Here is a 22,847-nt window from a genome sequence, read left to right as displayed (position 1 = left end):
GACGGTGAATCTTGTATCTTGAATCAGAAGGCTTATTTATTAAGATATTATATATAATACATTATTACTATACTAATAGAATATAGAGAGAGGTTTGCAGAGCTGCTAGCTAAGCTAAGAATAGATAGAAAAGAATCCACAACAAAGTTGTGTTCCAGGACTCAGTCCCCTAGCTTGCACTGGTGATTGGCCCTTAATTATAAACATAGGAAATGAGCCAATCAAGGTGTCCCTGTTGCATTCCCCAGCAGCTGATAATAATTGTTTACCTTCTCTTCAGGGGCCTCTGGCCTCCCAAAGATGCAGAAATCCGAAAGAAAGGATTTCTGTGGAGAAATGTCTACGACATCTCACCTTTCTAAATTGTATAAAATAAAAGAAAATGCTGATGTGGAATGAACAGGAAATTCCTTCACCTATAAAATATACAATAACTAACAATTCACCAAAACAATCCTACAATATAAGAAAATTGCAAGAAACAATGCAAAGAGAATTCAAGTCCATGCAGCTGAGTTTCAGGAACAGTCCAAGAACCGAAGTCGTTTCCCTTGGAATATCTGAGAGTCCTTTTGGTCCTGAAACAGACTTCTGCAAAAGAGTTCCATCACTAGTTATCAAAAACCATTGACAGTCTTAATACAATTTAAAACAATTTAAAACAATTTGTACAATTTTGAAATGTCCTTTCTGGCCTTTCTGTGCTTCGGCGCTTCAGAGCTGCTGCCCACTATTTTCAATCTTTTTTATTTAATTTTTAATTTTTTTTTAATTTTTTTTTTTTTTTTTATCGAAAAGCAAAAGAGCAGCAGCCAGGCAGAGCAGTGCCAGAGAAGGAAAGGCCCTGGGGGCCCTGGCCCGAGCTGGACCAGGAACCCCAAAACTGGCTCACAAAGGGGGACCTGGACCGGTAGGACAAACCAGAATCCCCAAAAACATAAGGAGGCCTCGCAGTGGGCCTGGCCCAGAAATTTCCTGAGCCAAACGGCCCAGGCCAAACCCATAAGGAAGGCTGTGCATATCCACAGGCCTGAACCCTGCTGCCAGCACAATGGCAGCACGGGTAGTGAGACGCTTCCTTTCCCCTAAACCACTGAGGCATGCCAGCAGAAGGGAAATAGAAGCATTCCCCAGCAATCCCATCTGGGGTCTGGAGATGTTTGTTTCCCACAGCAAACCAGCTATGGTCTCCTCCAACTGTGCCCTCTCCCTCTGCAATGCATCGGGTTTGTCTCTCATCTGCCCCGTGGCATCATCCCCATCCCCTCCGGGCTGGGGATCAAAGGCAGAACTCTCTGGATGCACCTGCCTCCCCATGCCACTAGGGCACAAGAGAGGCGGCGGCCTCCATGGGACAATCCCCGAAAAACCACCCCCCAAACCGCCGAAAATGCTGATCTTAAAAACAGGCAGCTGGACTGCCGCAACGGTGAGCTGGCGGGCAGCCCCCACTCCACGGAAGGAGAGACCCCCCGCCGGGGCGACTGCTGGGACGTCCGGTGGAAGCAGCGGGGAGGGAGCCGGAACTGGGGAGGGAACCGCGCTGAGAGTGGGATCAGCCGCGGGCTGCTCCGAGGGTCCCGCAGGCTCAACGCCGTTTTCTGCTGCTGACTCTGGGGTCCGCTGCGGAGGCGGCGGGGACGCGCGGGAACACGGTGTTGCTGCATCCCTTGGCTCTGAAAGCGGCGGCAGGCACGGCACGGGCAGCAGCGGAGCCGGGAGGAGCGGCGGAGCGTCGCTGTTGCTTAGCAACAGGTCAATCGCCGGAAGTGCTGTCTCTTCTGCCTTCTCCGACACAGGCTCTGGCGGGGGCGGGGAGGCCGGTGAAACCGCGGGCGGGACCGCCTGGAGAGGCGGGGACGGGATCTCCTGGAGTGACGGCTCTGGCAGGGGCGTGGAGGAAGCCTCAGAGACCGGTGCCGCCCCCATATCTGAAGGCGGAGTCTGAGAGGCTGGCACTGGCTTGAGCGGCCACTCCCATCCCCCCGGAGAGAGAGAAGGGGGGGGAGGAGAACACTCCATCTGAGCATGCTCCGCAGCAAGAGTAAAAAAAACTTCTTCGCGCCGCGAAGTTTCAGCCCCCCCCGCTGCGAAGCAGGGGGGGGGGAAAAAGCCCAAAGTCATCACCCACGGGGTCTTCTGCCAAGGGCGGTGGAAACAGAGCCTGGCCATAACAATTAGAGATCCATTGAAAACAAGCTGCTCTGCGTTTCAGGACTGGGAAAAGCTTTATAAATGCTGGGTAGGTAGAAGGCAACACGCGTCCCTCAATGTAGACGCGCTGGATAATCGAGTCCATGCACTCCCAGACGAAAACATCCAAAGCGTACAGGACCTCAGTAAAGAACCCAAAAAGCTTTGCCCATCTAAAGAACTCATAGATATCTGTTTCTGACAAAAGGAAACCGTCTTCCCTGCACCAATGTTTCCAGAGGGCTATCAATTTCTCCTCTGAAGGGGAGAATTGAATCTCTTCTGGCAAGGCATGGGTCTGCCATACGAACAGCCACAAGCTACGAAGGGCTGGTTCATCAGGGATAGAAAAGTGAACAGTACCTTTTGAAAGAGTCCAGCTTGCTCTGGCCAGCTCCACAGGTCTGCTGCTCTTTTCCATCATCTTTCCTGATGGTTTTCCAGAAGAAGGTTCTGTTGTGGTCAGCCTTGGCTGTGAACTCTGTCCAGATCTTCAGTTCTTCAGCTCCTGGCTTGAATCCACTTTTTTGATCACTTCAGAGCAACCATCAAATGCTACACATACAGGATTTTTACCCAGTGCAGCAATTTTGCTCCTCTGATCTTATCAGATTAATCTTTGCTCTTACACGAGGGGTCACCAGATATTACCGTGCCTGAGTGGGTCGCAGCTGGTGATAGAGAGACGGTGAATCTTGTATCTTGAATCAGAAGGCTTATTTATTAAGATATTATATATAATACATTATTACTATACTAATAGAATATAGAGAGAGGTTTGCAGAGCTGCTAGCTAAGCTAAGAATAGATAGAAAAGAATCCACAACAAAGTTGTGTTCCAGGACTCAGTCCCCTAGCTTGCACTGGTGATTGGCCCTTAATTATAAACATAGGAAATGAGCCAATCAAGGTGTCCCTGTTGCATTCCCCAGCAGCTGATAATAATTGTTTACCTTCTCTTCAGGGGCCTCTGGCCTCCCAAAGACGCAGAAATCCGAAAGAAAGGATTTCTGTGGAGAAATGTCTGCGACACGAGTCAGACAACGGGACTCATTTCAAGAACAGCCTAATCAACACGTGGGCTAGGGAACATGGCAGTGAGTGGGTGTATCATATCCCCTACCATGCACCAGCTGCAGGAAAAGTGGAGAGGTACAATGGACTACTAAAAACCCAGTTGAAAGCTTTGGGTGGAGGATCTTTCAAGAATTGGGAGCAGCATCTGGCAAAAGCCACCTGGTTATTTAACACCTGAGGTTCCACCAACCGAGCAGGTCCTGCCCAGTCTGAGTCCCTGAATGTAATAGAAGGAGACAAAGTCCCAGTGGTACACATCAGAGGTTTGTTAGGGAAGACTGTGTGGATCAATTCTGCCTCAAGTAGAGACAAACCCATTCGTGGGGTTGTCTTTGCTCAGGGACCAGGTTGCACGTGGTGGATAATGCAAAGAGATGGAACAACACGATGTGTACCTCAGGGAGATCTGATTGTGGGGTAAGAATGATATGGGGATAAGGGGTGGAATGTCCTGGGGTGACGTTATGATGCTTGTATCTCCATTCATCTGTTCTGTGCCTTTAAGACCGGCTCTGAAGAGTGGAAGTTTTGTTTGGGTTTCTCTTATCAGGGACACAGAGACGAGCAGTACATAGGGCTGTTTTTTCACTTCTGGCTTCAGCTTGCTGCTTTGCTTGCTCCCTTTTCTGCTCTTGCTTCTGCTCTGCTTTGGCCTCTGCTTATTAGCTAGTTCTAGGTAAACAGTCCACACTCCTTCCTGGACTGTTTCTCCTCTCCTGTTTCTGTGACCATCTCGAACCTGCTCCGGACTGGGACCTGGGAACACCGTTCGGCTGCAGCAGCTGCCCCAGCGCTGGAGGGACTGAGAACAGAGCAACCACCCCCGAAAGAGACTTTCTGATTTTGTCATCTTTCTCAGAGCGGTGTCATCGGGTATTGTTCATTTTGTGTGCTGGGGGGTGCTGTGCCAGTCAAATAAACAGGTTCTTTCCACCTCTCTCCAAGGAATTTTTTTCCCGAACCGGTTGGGGGGGAGGGGCCGTGTGGGTTTTGCTTTCTGGAGGGGCCCTCCTTTGCAGATTCTTTAACAAATTTGCCCTAAACCAGGACACTGTTAAGTTTGTTTTTTCTCACAGTTCTAAAGTTGAATATTTCAAAGTCATAAATTCAGCTTAGAGTTAAGATTTAACTTGCAACTTTGTTTACAAATTAATTTTCCCGTTTACAAACTGATTTTCTGTTTACAGATTGTTTTTTCTAGTAGTTAGACTTTTCTTTAACAGTTTTAAGACTTGAGTGGTTTAATGTTTTTAGAGCTAAGTTGTAACTTGTAGCCTAAACACTAAGAAATTCTTGCCTACAGACTCTAAACCAATATACTGCACCTTTAATGTATATAAGTCACACAAATTAAAACCATGCTGTTTTTCTGTCACCCTGTTTGCTTGGGATTCCTGCAAATAGGTTACAGAGAACAGATCACAATTTTTAGTAAAAACAAAACGGTGAGATGTTGCAGTAGTAATAATCAAGTTATAATAGCAGCTCAGCTCAGCTCCATGGAGCAGCCTCTGGGCTGACTGACAGAAGCTCACAACCAATGGGAGCTCTCCCAGGATGCAGACATTGTATTGGTTCAGAGTCTAGGGGCACAGGAATAGACCAATGAGATGTCTTGACCTGGGAGTTTTGAATAAGCTATAAAAGGTGCTAGACACAATAAATGACGCTGTTGTCTGATGACCAAAAGTGCGCGAATGCGTATGCGGCTCAAAGTCCGGCTAGCTAGAGGGGAAACGGCCCACGCCTCCGCTGCATCTGAGATCAGCCCCCGTTGGCGTCGTGGCCTCGGGCTGGGCCGAATCACGGACTGGATTATATGCGCTGGACGAGACGAGGAAAGGGAGAGACCACTTGCTGGGGGTTAACGTCGGTTTATTGAAGGATGGCAGGTACCAACGGAGGGAGGGCACCGACCAGCAAAATGGCCTCGAGCAAGGGGAGAGGCGAGGTTTTAAAGACAAGAGGCGGAGAAAGGAGGGAAACCCCGCTAGCAAATAGGAAAACATATAGGGAGATGCACAACATAACTGACATGCAAACATATCCAATAAACACAAGGTTAGAGAGGAGCTCCGGGACCCCAGCCAATTACATCCCCCAAAGAGAAGAAGGTTCTCGAAAGCTGGGAGGAGTGGGGGGTGATTGACTGAGCCCAGGGAGGAGGAAAAGCTTACTTATATGGTAAAATAAGGGAGGGGAAGTTACATAACTTGAGCGATTGACAACTGAAGGGGGCAGGGGTAACCATAGTAACATAACTGTAAGGAGAGCTGTGGCGGGAAAACTGGGGAGGGAAGAACCATTTTACAAGGACAAAAGGGGAATGATACATAAAATGGGGGAACACAAGAGAAACTTAAAAACGCACTACAACACAAAAGGGAGTTCTGTCCTGTGTTATGTCTCAGACATATGAACATCACAGATTCAGCTGTAATAGTTAGAGGTGGGACAGTTATCTTCTATTAATTGGGCCACCTGTTAAAACCAGGTGGGGCAGTTTTCTCTATCTCTTCCACAACCCATCCTCCCTCTGGGGAGATAGCTTCTGTTAATGGGCCATTGAGTCTCACTGCATGACTGATAAAAGTACATTATCAGCGAAGGGGTGTCAGGGACAGATAAAGGTCATACAGAGACTCTATCATCAGAAGGCATGAAAAGGCACTTTATTATTAGAAATTCACAGTTCTTATAGAAACAATGGTGGACCTAAGACCTGATTGGCCTTTAGGAATCTTCTCTCACCTATTGGTCAAGAAGGGACAATTCCTTCTTGTAAACATCTTTGACAGAGATTGCTTGCCAGGTGCAGAGATTGAGATAATAATTCTTTTAATTCGTTCTCTGAGCTTTCTCATAGCTTCTCAGGAAAATCCTGAGAGAACTATGTGTCTCTCTTGTTCAGAGGATATGTGATTACCACAGTACATCATCCCATTGTGAGATGCTCCACCCAGGGGGAGGATCCAAGCATTCCTACCTGAATATAATCTGAGATTTGGAACACCACAGGCAGCCTTTTCCCACTAGATTCCCAGAGGAACAGCTGTCTTCTCCACTGGATTCCCAGAGGAAAGACCAGCCCCATCTACACTACCACTGGACCTTCAGAGGAAAACTACACCCTTCTACAGGACCACTGCTTCAACAGAACCACATTTGTCACTCCAGGAATACTGCAGCCACCATTCAATCAGACTGCTATCAAGACCCGGATCAAATGGGTGTCAGGTCATATTCTGACTCTATCAGTGTTGTTTTGTATTACTGCATTTTTATTTTTATTTTCTTCCCTAATAAAGAACTGTTATTCCTACTCCCGTATCTTTGCCTGAGAGCCCCTTAATTTCAAAATTGTAATAATTCAGAGAGAAAGGGTTTACATTTTCCATTTCAAGAAAGGCTCCTGCCTTCCTTAGCAGAAACCTGTCTTTTCAAAGTAGGACAGCTGCCCAGGGAGGTGGTGGAGTCACTGTTCCTGGAGGTGTTTCAGGAAAGACTGGATGTGGCACTAAGTGCCATGGTCTAGTTGACAAGGTGGTGTTAGGTCATAGGTAGAACTTGATGATCTCAAAGGTCTTTTCCAACCTAGTTGATTCTGTGGTCATGGCCATCTTGGTGTTACATCCACATATTCAATTTACACAGAGATATTGCTGTTATGTAAGACACTCAAGCTTCTTTAGGCATTGTGAGTTTCTGGAGATAGCATATTCTAAAGTACAGTCTCATTGTGAGTCTTTGTCCTGGTTTGAAAAGGAAGTTGAGTTTTTTGGGAGTTTGGTGGTCAAACCAATAGGTGCTCAGATTTGAATATTGGCACCTAGTGTGGCCACTGAGGACATGGATACGCCTCTGAGAACACAGGGGGTTAAAAGCAGAGAACTCCCAGGAAAACTTTCTCTTGGTTCTGGTGAGTGAAAGAGGTTAGACCTCCCCTGCCCAGCTGTGGGCTGAGTGGGGGAGGGGAAGCCATGCAGCCAAGTGAGGTAGGCTGGGGCCTTGGACAGAGAAGGGAGGTCAAGGTCCCTGCCAGATGGAAGGGTGGAGGAGCACTGAGAGGCATCGGGCAGCCCCCCCCCCCCCCCCCCCCCCCCCCCCGGGAGAGAGAGAGAGAGAGCCTGTTCCTGTGCTTGTGCCAACTTGAAATTTGATATCATGTTCTGGCAGCACGGCAGAGAAGGAGAAGGGGGGGATGCGGCGAGGAGGTGCCTGGCAGTCTTGGGAGAGTTCTGGGCAGGCAGAGCCCGAGATTTTAACACTTTTCTTGGATAATGGAAACCTTACAAATGCTGATCCACCTGGAGCTGAATGAGAAGAGAGAGATGAAATAGGAGGAAATGGGCCAGTGTGATGCAAGTTTGTGCAAGGGAAAGATGTCCAAAGAAATTGAGAAGAATCCTAGGTGGGAGGAGATGATGAAGTGGCCTTTGGCTGGACTTTTCTTGTATAGCCATGGACAGAACCAGTTTTTTTCCTGTGACACAGAGACTGCATTAAGGGGGAGTCAATGGCTTGGAGCCAAGAGATTGCAGTGATGTTATGTGAAGGAGTGGCATGAACAGAGACGATGGGTGAGGAGAGTGGTGGTGCCCTCAATCTTCAGAGAAGAAGATCTCTGTTCTTGAGACCCCTCGGCCCCAGGGGGTGAATTTGGGGGGGGACAGGTGTCCTGAAAGTGAGAGACTGTGCTTTTTTTTGGAACTGGGCAAAGCATCCTTAAAAGGGGAACCCTAGAAGCAGCTCTGGTCCATGTGCAGTAATGAGAGCACTGGACATGGAGCGAAGAGGTCAGGATGGCAAATGTTCTCCGGGCGGTGCCACGTGTGACATGGAAACACAAGAAGTTTCAACTGTGTTTCCTGGGGAAGCCTATGGTACAAGAGGGAGTCCTCTCTCCTTGATGAACTGAGAATTGATTACCTGAGAGGTGGTGATGGACTGAGAGTTGGTGATCTGAGGGGGTGGTAACTGAATTGAGACTCCAAGGTTTTGTCTTACTGTGATGTATTGCAAATTTGGTGGGGGGAGGAGGAATGTTTTTGGAAGGTTTTCATTCTGAGTTCTGTGTATGTTTCTTTTTACATATAGTTATAGGTTAATAAAGTTTTTTTTCTTTATTCCTAAGTTGGAGCCTGCTTTGCTCTATTCCTGGTCACATCTCACAGCAGACACTAGGGACAATATATTTTCATGGGGGCATTGGCATTGCGCCAGCATCTAACCATGACAGTCTTCTTTATCAAGTGATCCAGAAGAAGAATTATTTCAAATGAGGCCCTGAGCAACAAGAAGCATTTGAACAATTTTAACAGGAAATAGTTCATGCAGTAGCCCTCAGGCCAGTCCAAACAGGGAGAGATGAAAAAAACCCTGTGCTCTACACTGCAGCTGGGGAGAATGACCCCACTTAGGGCCTCTGGTACTTGAGGTCAACCCCCCCAGGCTTTTGGACTAAGGGACGTGGAGGATCCAAAGCCTGATATACAGTCCAACTTAAAAAGAGATACTGGCATCTTATGAAGGGTTTTGAGCTGCTTCAGAAGTGATTGGTACTGAAGCACAGTTCCTTTTGGTATGCTAACTGCCAGTGCTGGGCTGGATGATCAAAGGAAGGGTCTCCTCTATATTCCATGATGCATAAGTTGCATCATGCATGTGGGTCACACTGATCAAAGCTCAAACAGCAAACCCCAGTCATCCAGGAATCTTAGAAATGATCATGGACAGTCCAGAAAGCAAAGATTTTGGAATGTTATCAGAGAAATACATAATGTGCTGTATTGGGTCTGACTGAGAGAGAGTTCATTTTTCCTTAGCAGCCCTCACAGTGTTGTGCTTTGCATTGGTAGCTGAAAGGGTATTGGTAACACACCAATGTTTTGGCTACTGCTAAACAGCGCTGTCCCTCTAACACTCCTTTCCCCCATCAAGGGGCTGGGAGGGGACTGATGCCTTAAGTTTTAGCTTTCATATTTTTCAGATTCTGTGATGTTTTAGTGTGTAGTTCTGAGTTTCATATTAAGTGTTGGTAAGCTCTCGTCACAGAGTAGGTAGACAAAATAATTCCTCTTCGAGCCTGGAACCAAGGACAACTGTGACAGTGGGGGTTTGGAGATTATATGTTTGGTCTCTGTCTGGAGTTGTTTGCCACCTGTCTTCCCACTTTTTCTCTGTGGCAGTTATGATAATTCCAGATTTTTCCCTGTCTATCCTCAAAAATCCTGCCTCTGCAGATTGTCTGTCATAATTTGTTACACCCATTTATCCAGAAAATTCGCTGTCAGTTGTATTTCCTTTCTGCCATTGGTATGTAACTTTCCCGCTCCATGTTATGTTTACATTTGTCCCCCCAGACCCCTCCTATCTAGCCATTGATTCGTTAGACCATCTTCTCCAGGGAATCCACCCCTCCTTCATAAAAGCTGCTGTTTTTCTCTGTTTCCCACTCTATACCACTGCCCCCTCTTCGAGCCATGCAGCTTCTGCACCCCGCCTGCACCCACGCGGCGCAACGGTTTGCAGCCTCAGCACCGCTCTCCACTGCGAGAAAGAACACCCACGCGGTGTGGCAGCAGCTACCCTGCTTCAGTGCTGCTCCTGCCGTGGGGAAGAACACCTGTGCAGTGCTGCCGCTGCCTGTGCAGCTCTGCCACTGCCCACGTGGCATTGCCAATGCCTGCATGGTGCCGCGTCACCTGCCTCACTTCGGTGCCGCTCCTGCGTGGGAAAGAAATAAAGCATCTTGGAGAAGCAAGCAAAGAGTGCTTCCTTTTCCATTACTCTGATCCTTCGACACGGGTCCGCGTTTATCGGCCGCTCCCTGGTGGTCCGGAACCCCAGCCAGCGGCTGAACCGTGATCCTGCCTGTCAGTGGCTTAGGCGGGGCGTGGCCATTCCTGGCGTGTGTGCCGATCGTCCTTCCCACGATCAGGATGCAACATCAGAAAACCAATACAAATTTCCGGCCCAAGAGCATAAACAACAGTGAATTGAAGAGAGAAAAACAAAGAGGATGGAACTTCATACCTGAAGCTATAATTGGACAGTTAACTCAAATATGCTAATGGACCAAAACTTATAAAAGTGTGAGACCTCGTGACCGGTCATCCATTTTGTGACCATTTTGGGTTCATCTTGGGTGTAGCCCTGGCCAGGCTCTTGTACTGTCCAAAGTGTATCCATCGAGGGCCTTTCATTAAATAACTACTTTATTCTTTAGCTCTGTCTAGCCTCTGTTCTAGGTCAGCCTTCTCAAGGCATCAGGACAAGATCCTGGGAGAGGACACAACCAGGCCAGCTGACCCAAATTAACCAAAGAGATATTCCATATCATATGATGTCAGCTCAGATATAAAAGCTAAGGGATAGAGGAGGAACAGGGGGCATTCGTTATTCAACAATGTTTGCCTTCCAGAGCAACCACTATGCATGCTGAAGCCCTGCTTCCCGGGAAGTGTCTGAACATCACTCGCTGATAGGAAGTAGAGATTAATTTTTCCCTTTGCTTATTCATGCACAAACTTTGGCTTGTTTTGTTTCTTTGCTTTAGTAAACGGCCTTATTTCAACTTACAAGTTGTTTTCCATCTTATTCTCTCTGCCCTGGCCCACTGGGAAAGGGAAGGATAGAATGGCTTAATGGGCACCTGGCACCCAGCCAAAGTCAAACCAATACATGTGCTGAAGAAACCCCATTGTATAAGAAATTACCAGAAAGTAGGAAACAATATTCCTAGTTTACTGATGAGCTCTGCCATATTGTGGGAAAAGATGGAAAGTCAACAGCAGCTGTATAGAGTCCCCTATGACAAGTTGTGAAAACTGCTGGAGGTGAAGGTGTGTTGAGTCAGCTTGCAGAGCTGAAAGCTCTCCAGCTGGCTTTAGACATTGCTGAATGAGAAAAATGGCCAATACTTTCTCTCTACACTGACTCATGTATGGTAGCAAATGCCCCATCCCCATGGGGTGGCTGCAGCAATGAAAGCAGAATAACTGGCAGCATAGGGGTAATCCCATATGGGCTCCTGCATTGTGGAATGCTGCTGCATTGTGGAACGATATTGCTGCCCAGGTGATGGTCACTGTGGTGGTTCATCTCCCCCCCCTCAGCCCACACTATGATCTGAGAAATGCTCCTTAAGCCTCGGCCTTGATGAACAGCATCTGGACTAAGCTCCTCTTGAGCTTATCAACACTGTCTGCTCCCAGGAACTTTGGCTGTCTAACAAGCTCATGTTTTTTAAGGAACAGCCTTGGAAACTTATTTTTCTTGCCTGAATAACAATCCAAGTGGAATAATATTTTTGTTATAGAACTTTCAAAGGAAGTTACCAACCTAAAATGCGACCAGGATGGGAAATTACTATGACTAAAGCCCACTCCTGCAACTCTATAAACAGCGGTCCAAAGTGAGACCCTTTGAGCTCTCCTGGACTGCAGCGGGCTGTGACCAGCAACCTCCTTCTGAGTGGGGCCTCTCAGAGCCACCGAACACTCAAGTTTGTCACACTGGGAGAATCACTGAACAATGCCGACGGATCCTGGGCTGATACGCCCCACTCCTCAAGGCTCAACCTTTCTCCTGCTGAAAAGATGCAAGTGCATCTGAAGTGAGTATTTCACTGAACTTAAAGGGAATTTTTCACAAGTACCTTGTACAAACACTAGGTTTGTGTGCATGCAAGTGTGCATATGCTATAGCAAATGTGCTAGGAATGCTGCTCTACTAGATTCTTAAGTACTTTAGATTTGTAAGTTAGGCCTGTAAGTAAGCTACTTTGTGGTATAGTAAATTCTATATGAATCCTTTACCAAATTGTTTAACTTATCAATTAAGTTTTATGTTAAGTGCTGTTGGGCCTTTAGGCATAAACTGTTAATCAAATCCTGGCTCAGTTTAGCATGGGGATCTACCCTGAAGCTTGTGACTCAACAAGAGGGTCTTCTGTATTCCTTTTTATCCTTACCCTTTCATAGCCTTTTCTCTACCCCCCTCCAAGCCTCCACATAGATAGTTTTGGATTTATTTCAATTTGAGTTGATTGATTTTGGATTTTTGTTTGTTTTTTTCTTAGTGTGCTTTAACCATCTAGTTTTTGCAGATACCATTGCCAGTGATTCTTTAGGCAACCTTTAAATGTTCACTCACAACAGTCACGTAGATGCTTATGTACCCAAGAGTCAGGCCACCAAAGAATATCAGAATGACTAACAGGTGAATCAGGCCACCAAGATGGAATTATTTCTAGCTCAGCGGGCCCATGACACCTCAGGCCATCAAGGAAGAAATGCAACATATCAATGGACTTGTGATCAAGGGGTGGACTTTACCATGGACACTATCACACAGGGTATCCATGAATGCGAAATATGCACTGTAATCAAGCAGGCAAAGCAGTTAAAAGCCCCTGTGGTATAGAGGACAATGGCTGAAATATAAATATGAGGAGACTTGGCAGATTGACTATATCACACTCCCACTGACTATATCACACTCCCACAAACCTGCCAAGGCAAGCACCATGTGCTTGCAATGGTGGAAACAAGAGCCAGATAGCTGGAAACATAACCTGTGCCCCATGACACTGGCCAGAACACTATCCTGGGCCTTGGAAAGCAAGTCGTATGGCAATGCGGTACTCCAGAAAGAATTGAGTCAGACAATGGGGCTCATTTTTGAAACAAGCTCATAGACCCTTTGGCCCAAGAACATGGCACTGAGTAGGTATATCACATTCCCTATCATGCGCCAGCCTCTGGAAAGATGGAATGATGTAATGGACTGTTAAAGACTACACTGAGAGCAATGGGTGGTGGTACCTTCAAACATTGGGATACATGTTGAGCAAAGGCCACAGGTTAGTCAACACCAGAGGATCTGCTAATTGGGCTGTCCCTGCCCAATCAAAACTTTTACATACTGCAGGAGATAAAGGTCCTGTAGCGCACAATACAAATATGATGGGGAAAACAGTCTGGTAAATTCCTGCCTCAGGCAAAGGCAAATCCATCCATGGGATTGCTTTTGCTCAAGGACCCACGGGCACTTGATGGGTAATGCGAGAGGATGGGGAAGTCCAGTTGATAGTAAAAGGTTTTAAAATGATACAATTCGGGGAATTAGAAAGAAGCTAGACTTAGTGGGGCCCTGGAAAAATGTTAAAAATAGAGTCTGAAAATGTTAGGCTTTGTGTTTGCCAGATCATGTGAAATTGCACCTGTGTAAGCAGTATATGATAATGATATAATTGTTAGATGTGATGATTGTTTAGTAATTTAATATAATTATTGTTTAATTGTAGGAAGAATCATGAGAAACTATGTTAGAAGTTTGAGGAGGGCCACGAGGAGCCCATGCTTGGATGAAATCTATGTATACAATAGAACAATACAAGTTTAATAATTAACATGAAAGTTATATAATGATAGACTATAAAAACATGTTAATCCCGAATCCATGTCAGAGTCAGATTTGGGTTTGCACCCCTGACACCCAGAGCTCTTCAATAAAAGCACCTACATATAATCATTCTCGTGATTATGTGTTTCTGAACACTAACACAGTGTGTGCCTCAAAAGGATTCGATTTTGGATGAGAAGAGAAAATGAATTTAACTATATGATGTTAATAACTATATAACACTATTATCACTTCTATGGCAGCTATATGCCCATCTGTGTCACTCTAGATTTGGGGATCCAAACACGACTCCCCTTCAGTCACCACATTAATGATGAATGAATTGTGATGAAACCAAACAAGGGCAGCCTTGATGGAATCAGAACTGGCTTCAACATGTGATAAGACCACACACTGGTTTTCCTGCCTAAAAGACTGTTATGATAGAAGGATTCCAAGGTCATGGACTAAATGAACTCAGTAGACTTTTATAGGGATGGCCCATTGACTAACGAAATTAAATTATATCTGTGTGTATATCTATCAAAAGACAGGAAAGGCAATGGTGTAGTGGACAGCCAGGCATCTGGCATGATGTAAATGGTATGGAATAAGGGGTGGATACAGTCCCCACAGCAGCTGGGATAGAGTTTTGTTTTTTTTCTTGGCTGCTGCTACAGTGCTCTGTTTTAGATTCAGTTTGAGAATAATGTTGATAAAAGACTGTAGAAGACCAGAAGGGGCTAATGTGAGCATTCTGGCCACAAGCCAGGCAAAACTGAAATCCAGCAAGTGGAATCCTATCAATGCATACATAAAAATGGCCCAGACATTCGGATTCCAGTTGGTTCTCATCAGCAATTAATAAAGTTTCTAATAGGTATGGGAGCAAAACATTCAATATTAATGCAGTAGGATGCTGAGAAGCTGAATGTATGACCTGGGTAACAGAATTAAAATCACTGGAGTAAACAAAGCAAGTGTTATCTGCCAAGTTGCTACGGTTAAGTTACGGCTCCTGCGTGAGAAGCAGATGTTGGCTACTCACTTTGCAATTAAAGATCATAATGAAAACATTTTTTGATGTCCTGAATGATTGAACCTGATGTCTGGACAGCAGCATATGGTCCTTCGGTTCAAATGTTAACCCAAACCAGAGACTGCAGTGCACTCCACTCAGCACCTGCAGTCCCTGATCCAAGGACTGCCAGTGCATCACAGTGCCAGATTTTTGCTCTGGTACAAGGTGGAATTTCTATAGTTCTAGTTGATTTGGCCCCACTAACAGCTGTGGTACTCAGTACCACAAACCTAACAGCCACACTACCAGCAGAGGGGTGGTAACAGATTTGGAGAAGAGAGGTATTATCACTGACTCACATTCCCCTTCTGATTCCCCTGTCTGGCTGCTGAGAGACAGACAGTTGTGGTTTACAGTTCATTACAGGCAATTAAATACCGATACTATGCCTTTAACTGCTGCTGTGCTGACTTTTGCAGAACTGGTAACTCAAATTCAGAGAACATCCTACTTATGGATGGCAACCATAGATGTAAAAAATGGTTTTTGTGATTCCAGACCGGGAACATGACAAGGCTCAAATTGCACTTACCTGGAAAGGAGTGCAATACACCTTTCAAGAAACTCCTGCAGGGGTATAAGCATTCACCTATGATTGCACATGCTGTACTTGCTGAACTTTTACAGACAGTCTCACTCCCTCTGGACATGAAATTATGTACTATTCTAATTGCAGGAGACCACTCTGAAAAGGTGGTGGAAGCAGCAACAGCAGTTCAGAAAGCACTTCATGAAGTCTAAGCTGAGATTCTACCTGAGGAATGTTAAGGCCAAACTGGCCCTGTCAGAACAAAAATATCTTTACTGTTCAACTTAACTGCATTTAAAGAGACAGAACAGAGATAGTCTGAGTGGGAAAAATTAACTTTGTCATTAGTCCAAGCTGTCGCACAACTTGAGCCACTAAGGGGTAACCTGTTCGGACTAACCCTGCCAAGACTTGTATTGTTTTCTCTTTCCAGGAATGATGCCAGCACACCCCCACTGAAGATGAAGCTAACCATCAAAGGACTGCTTATCCTTCTTGCAGGAACAATCATCACCAGCATGAACTAAATCTGGTTCACACATCAACAAGCTCCACCCTGAGGGTGGAGACCCTCAGTTCTTATGCTAATAAGTATGGTAACTATAGTAAATTCTACATCCCACATGCTTCTCAGGTGTGGGTGCAATTTACTGTGGCAGCAATTATAAAGGAAGAAGATAAAAGCTATTTGTCCACTGACATTCAGAAGATAACCTGGGCCAATGCAACAAAATTTGAAAGGGAATTCCACTCTTGGTGGTAATTAGCTAATTTCCCTTATGACTTCACCAAGAGTAAAGCCACAGTTGTTGTTTTAACAATACAACAGTGCTTTGGTATATACTATATATTCAGTCATTATGTCAGGCATAAATCACAGTGGAGCTGTACTCTATCCCCTGGAACAGCGTACAGGCCCAATGGAATGGATGAGCCTGTATGATAACCCCTTGTGATTTTGTGCTTGTAGACAACTTTATTGTAGATACAAGTAATCACTCTAATATTTGTGTCTGTAATTTTTTTTAACATTATGGGATGCAATTTTATTTACTCAGCTCCTGTTATATCTTATAAATTGTTATGATTTAATTATACACTGATTTAAAGTATACAGCCTATTCCTATTGAAACAAATCTCACCTTGATACAGACAAAAGACTTTGATTATCATTCATAATGACGTGGAAAAAATCCAACAAGCATTGCAACAAGTAAAGAAAAACAGGGAACACCATTAGTAGGACATTTTATTTGGATGGTCACTAACAGCAATGGGAATTCTTAACAAGATGTTACACCCTGTGATTGTTCTTTTAATGTTAACCTCTCTGCTTTTTATTTTGGTAATCTAATTACACCTTAAGATGTAGGGGATGAAAATGAGATTATCCCCAAAATTTAGAGACTGCTTACAAAATGCATTTGCCCCTTTCTGTCTCTCCTTCTCTCTTCTTTTCTCTTTTCAATGGATCACCAAGTCTATATTGGTGTTTGAGCCATAGAGTGGTGTAGAATCCCAGAAAATAAGGGGCTAATGTGTATGTCTCAAACATCGATAGCCAGATAGCTGTGGAGCCAAGCAAGGATTGCTAGTAATAACAGTAGAGGATTGTTGGTAATAACACACCATGAGAAAAAGGTTGTGGCTGGCAAGGGATCCATGTGGAGGTAGGGCAGCACTTTTCTGGGACAAACATCCTTGTTCTAGTTTCTGGAGGTGAGCACAACACAATACACCACAAATGTAAGAATAAAGTCAAGAAGCAGGCATGGACCGTGGGAGGGGGGAATCAAGACCACCAAAGACCCCTGAAGCCGTCCAACACACTTCCATAAAGGTCCAGAACAGATTGTACATGAGAACTAACTTGCATAGAAAGCAAGAAACTTATCTCTAGGGTGGGGAAAACCTATATATGAAAAGGTACTTCCACAAAGCCCAGATGGCACACCCAGGACCCTGGACACCCCAGCTGCATCGATGCTGGGACCAGAACAGGTAATCTCTTTTTCTTTTCCTCTCCCCCTCTTCAATTAATCTCTCTCTTTCTCTCTTCCCTTTGCCCTACCCCTTTATTCAAAACCCACTGTCATGTACTTATATAGTAGGTCAGGGACTAGCATACCAATTCCCATGCTAAGTGTGTAGTTTACTAATAAAATTGTGAGGTTTTGTGGACCCTCTGACTTTTGTCATTCCTTTCAGCCATGACCATCTGCAAATCTTGGGTGCTCCCTTCCCCTTAAGGGTAGGACATCATACACACTGATGGTTTTGGTTGTTGCTAAGCAGTGCTTACTCTAAATCAAGGACTTTTCAGTATACCATGCTCTGCCAGCGAGCAGGTGCATAAGGAGAAGGGGGGGAAGCATAGCTAGGAGTGGGAGCCTATGCTGGAATCACTTCTGGAATTTATCCCTAGCCTGGGGGGTATAATAAAAATGCTCCTGTACCTCTGCACCTAAGACCTGATACAGGGCAGAGAAGGAACAAGACAATCCCAATGACAAAAATGAAACATGCAGGGAGGTAATTTTTAGGTTACTGCTATAAATGACACAGCAGCACATCAAAACAAGCTGTATAACTAAAAGCAGCACTTTCTGAATTATTTTAAGTTCAGAACTCACAGTGCTGTAGGCATTTACAAAACATATAGCTGTGTAACCCATGGGCTACATTAAAATTAATATACATAGGGATGACATTTTCATTTTAGAAACTTTTTCCACCTAGAAAGGAGTTTCTTGTGTATCTATGCTAGACCTAATGTTATATTAGCATACTCTTTCTAAGCCCCACAGGTATGGCTTTTATTTTTGCTTCTTCATTACTCTTACTTTCTCATTTTAGGTTTTCCCCTCTTTCAGGGATGCATCAGACAAAACAAAAAGGTCTCAACGCATAGCACAACTTCCCTAGGATGAAACAGTCAATATGTTCCACAAATAATGAATATGGATTTGATAAGCATGCTGAACACTGATACTGTCCACTGACTAAAATGATAGTTTTGTTTTTAAAAGCTAAGCATACAGTAGATAGCCTAGTTTTTTTCTCTTCTAATGTTCAAAGAAAGCTGTATAGAAAAGCATCTTCTGTATCCTTCAAAGTTTCAGAAAATTTTATACCTCCAGGAGCAGCATATATTTGGCATCTCAGCTAGAAAACCAACAATCTCACTGTAGGATGCAGCTAAGCAAAATCCTTGGATCAGCTGCAGTCATAGCAACTAGAGCTACCAGCCCAAGGTCCTACAGCCTGGCAAACATCTGCAAGGAAGCAGCGTGGCGCAATACTTCAGAACAAGATCTAAGAACTATTAATTCAGTTTCTCCAGAAAGAGCTCCCACTTTTCATCTGGGCAGATAACTGGGAAATTAAAATACTCTGTTACACATGTCGCTTTCAGAAAGCAAGCCAAAGTCTCATAAGTTTCTAGCAAAGCTCCTCTGAAGCTGCTGCACTTTAACAGGTGCTTTTCATTCAGAAAAGTCATACTGGTGCTGTGTGGGCAAGAGCATGTTTACTTCTGGTTTTTTGCTAAGAACAGAGACTGTCTGCATCAGTGTATGGGAGCAACATGTGATCCAACACCATCATTTGTCAATCTGCCATCATACGCCAGTCAGTGCTTGGTGTATGCTAGAGATACAGGCTCAGAAGGATTTCAGACAGCTGATCAATAGTGCCAGTATCAACGGCAGGTTTGGAGGCTGAAGGGCTCAGAAAAGCTTCAGACTACTTTCTAAGAATGGCTTCCCTTCAGCATTTAATAGCATACCTATTGCTTCATTTTGAACATTAGCAGAGCAGCAGGCCTGCCTGTCACATTGTTTCTAGGCAGATCTCCAACAGTTATCCTGGAGTTCAGCATGAAGACATCAAAAGGTAAGATGACACTTTACCTACACAGATGAACGGACATTAAAAAGTATGCATGCTCATCAAGAACACAAATTTTTAAGAATTTTGAGAAAAGCCTAGCTTTACAAACCTCACTTCAGGATCCTTCTCAAACTGCCATGTACTGGCCAGACTCAGAGGAAACAGTGCTCTCTTAGGATACCCTCCAGCCTAAACAGGATGAAAATATATTTCTTATAGTGTATGCATTTCAGACGGGTCAAGGGACCTTCCATTCTCTATTTGCTTTCAGCAAGGGATCATGTTTCAAAACAGTTTTTGATAGCTTTAATAGTACTTATAACAGCTCTCAGGTTTTGCCTGGAAAACAAACTTCTACCTCAGCCCTTTGGATGGGGAAAACATTGCCAGACTCCTTTGGCCTTCAACACTGGACGACTCATCTGTCCCCAAGATCACGTGAAACTGAACACTTTTATACCGGGAAGAGAAAAAAGTCCTGAAATGCTAAGGTTATTCTCTACTTATAAGCATGTGATGGAGGAGAGAGAGAAGGGTCAAACGGTTACTGTAACAGAATAAAGCAGCAATATGGGACAGAACTGTGTGGCAAATCAGTATGATAAACCTCAGTCACCTTCCGAACTGCAGCGATTCTTACAAGCATCCAGTCCCTACTTGCAAAATACAAACCAGGAGCTACACAAAGTAGACAAAGCCCCTGGAAGCATTGTACCAGACTTGTTCTGTCCCACTTCTGAGCCCAATGCCAGCATTTCTAGGAACACAGAAAAATCCCATATATCCAGTCATAGCAACAGCCTTCAACATAGACAAGCTTGCACAATGCATTCCATTAGTTAAAAATGAACTGAAACCCTGAAACAAAGTTTCAGAATATTCTTTTAATGCAAGTGTTAAATCTCTTTGTGAAAAATTCTTAATTATTGGCTGCTGAAGAAGAAGGCAACTTATTTCCAAAGCTTACTATGACAGCTGCATAATATACCATCCTACCCTGCAACAGCAGGGCTGGACCAGACCATCGCTTTGGGTTCTGGTCGCTCCATAGCCATGCAAACGTGCATGCACAAGCCAATTTCATTCCTCTACTATTATCATGGGGTTTCTAAGAAATACTTATGTGTATTTTTTTTTCATCTGCCAACAACTTTTCCAAACTTCCTAATCTCACTGCCATGCCTACTGCTCTCAACACGAATAAAGAGGGTCAGCCTTGTCATGCTTGCTGTCTCTGCTTGACAAAACACACACACACCAAGTAAGGCATGCAACAAGTCTACATCAGCTTTTATGGATGGTTTTCTTCCCCACCACAAAGGTTAGAAGCTGAAAAAGCAAACAAGAAAACACCACCACCCAGCTAAAAATATTTTCACAATTTTTCAACACTCCCACCATAAGAAAAGTGGCTTTCTTGCCACTGAGGGGTAATCTAAATTTGTAAACTGTCTTTCTGTTCACAAGACAATTATTTTGTTCTCAACTTTTTTGCAAACACTAGCTGCAACAAGAAACTAAGGACATCAACACTAAATTATGTAGTTTGATATACTGGAAATCTCAGTAGTATCTTCAGTGCTAACATGAACCAGTCAATAACCTATCCTCACCTGCTGTCAAAAGGATCTGTACATGTACTTTATTAAAGTTATTTCCGCTTCTCCAAATATTTAATATCATTGTCTCACGCAATCGGATGCCAAGATGGAATTTGCTTACTCCAGGTGCCACAGAGAATCAGCATCTTGAATCAGCTCATATCCAGCTTTCACTTTAATGCCAAGGTGAACTGTATTTCAACAAGTCCCAGGTTGCACATAACACACCTTCAAGTGAAGAGTAAGGCAGACTGAATTTAGTGGAGAGGAACACACAAAGGAACCTTTCCCAGTTAGGAAACAAATAGATAACCACATTCAAGTGTTCTGCAGAATGCAGCTGGGGCACAACACACACAAGCAAGCCTGTAGCATCAAAGCAAAGCAACGCAACTACACATTCATAAGAAATCATCACCAAGACTACTTGGTGATGATCTAGCATCTCCCATGACTACCAGCCAGCTAGCCTTCCTTCATAAGCGTCATTTCAGAAGATACCAAGAGCCCAGGACCACTCTACCTGCCCAGTTGTGCAGCCAGAAAGTCCCACAAGTCTGTATACTTCCTTCTCTGCAAAGATTCCCCAGGGTCCCATGTAGTAGTGTAACCTTTATGTGAACTTCTTCAGAGTTCATTAACTGAGTATAATTGTGTCCATGAAGTGGAAAAATAACACAAAATGAAAAACATATGTCCTGGCTTGGGGGAAAAATCCAACACCTTAAAAATTGCTTTTTTATGTAAAGAATTGTACATGAGCAAAACTGTAATTTGACACAGGTGTTTCTTTGCAGAACACCTGGATTTTTCACACGAGTATCTAATAGCATTTTTCCTCTAGAGCAATGGCTATAAAATCAGCCACAGAGAGTGGTCCCACAGCTTCATACAACTCACGCCAGATAGGCGTATTTAACGCCCATCCCGTGCGGATATCTCGGTCCTAGGGAGAACCTCTCAGACCGGACTGCGCATAAGCATCGCTCAATTGTACCCCAGACCTCACCAATATTGTAAAAATCAACTAAAACCCCACCAATTCTTTACGCCTCCAGCTGCTCTGGCTGCCCGTCCTTACTTGGACGGGCTCCTAAATCTTTCCGCCGCTTCCCACTCCCCCGGAGCACTCCCTCCCCTGCACTGGAGCCCACTGGCCGAGGCGGCGCGAAACACTCACCTCATGCACTAGCCAGGCCAGGGTGTTTCGAGACGTTACTGCGTTTGCAGAAGCGACGTTTCAACCAACTCAGGGGCAGAGCCCCTTTTGCCCACCCCTTCCCTTCTCCCCCCCTTCGCGGGGGGCTTCTGCCCTTGCCACCGATAACACCCAGGGAGATGACGGCCATTACACGACAATCGCGGCGCACAGGCACAGGGAGCACACACCCCCACGGCAAGGGGGCAGCTCCCGGAAACAGCGCGGCCTCCCTCACCAGCGGCTGCATCTCGGCCCGAACGGCTGGCACCTGGAAGCGGTCTATCTCCTCCATCATGATGGTAGAGACAAGGCGGAAAGAAAGAAGACCAAACACAGGGAGACTCCTCAAACGTCGAAAGACTACAGCAACGGCGCCGCCCACCGCGGGTTCTGCCTTATCATCGTCGCCGCCGAAGTGACTAGGCCGCGCCGCTTCCGGGCCCGGCCCCCACCGCCCCGCCCTATATTTGCATATTCATGAAAGGCGGGAGTTCTGGCAATAATTCCGGGGTCCAGACGCTCGGTTCTCTACAGCCCTCGCCTCACTGCCGCAGGGACGTACACTTTCCTCTCTCGGGAGGCGCGGGGACACTTCAAGGAGAGGTGGAGAGAAAAAGAATAGCCAACGCCGACAGTGTTCTGAGCCCGGATTAGTTGCCATGGTTGCTACTATAGACTTCCGTTGGCCGGAAGGGTGTTGGGCTCGTGTGAGGAGCAGCTGGTGACGGGGAGCCGCTGCGGTAGCTGTCATGTCAGACAAGGTGGGCGACAGGCACCGGTAGTTAGAGGGTTTGACATGAGCGGGCATCGTAGCAGGGCTGTGTCGCCCTCTCGTGTGACAGCGCCGGGGTTGAGCTCACCACCTG

The 22,847-nt window shown here is 45.3% G+C and overlaps 1 protein-coding gene across 2 annotated transcripts in view; it reads right to left on the bottom strand.

Moving 5' to 3' along the window:
* The window catches only part of LOC134431554 (protein FAM219A-like), a 346,687-nt gene extending 324,411 nt beyond the window's left edge, over positions 1–22,276 (bottom strand). For both annotated transcript variants that reach the window (XM_063179561.1, XM_063179562.1), the window contains exon 1: positions 22,217–22,276. In XM_063179561.1, the coding sequence (XP_063035631.1) occupies positions 22,217–22,276 (60 nt within the window). The remainder of the gene's footprint in view (positions 1–22,216) is intronic.
* Positions 22,277–22,847: the final 571 nt, after the last annotated feature.

Source organism: Melospiza melodia, chromosome W (assembly GCF_035770615.1).
Source record: "Melospiza melodia melodia isolate bMelMel2 chromosome W, bMelMel2.pri, whole genome shotgun sequence".
Classification (NCBI taxonomy): domain Eukaryota; kingdom Metazoa; phylum Chordata; class Aves; order Passeriformes; family Passerellidae; genus Melospiza; species Melospiza melodia.
Note: the sequence above shows the minus strand (reverse complement) of the source record. Positions and strands in the feature narration are given on the sequence as shown.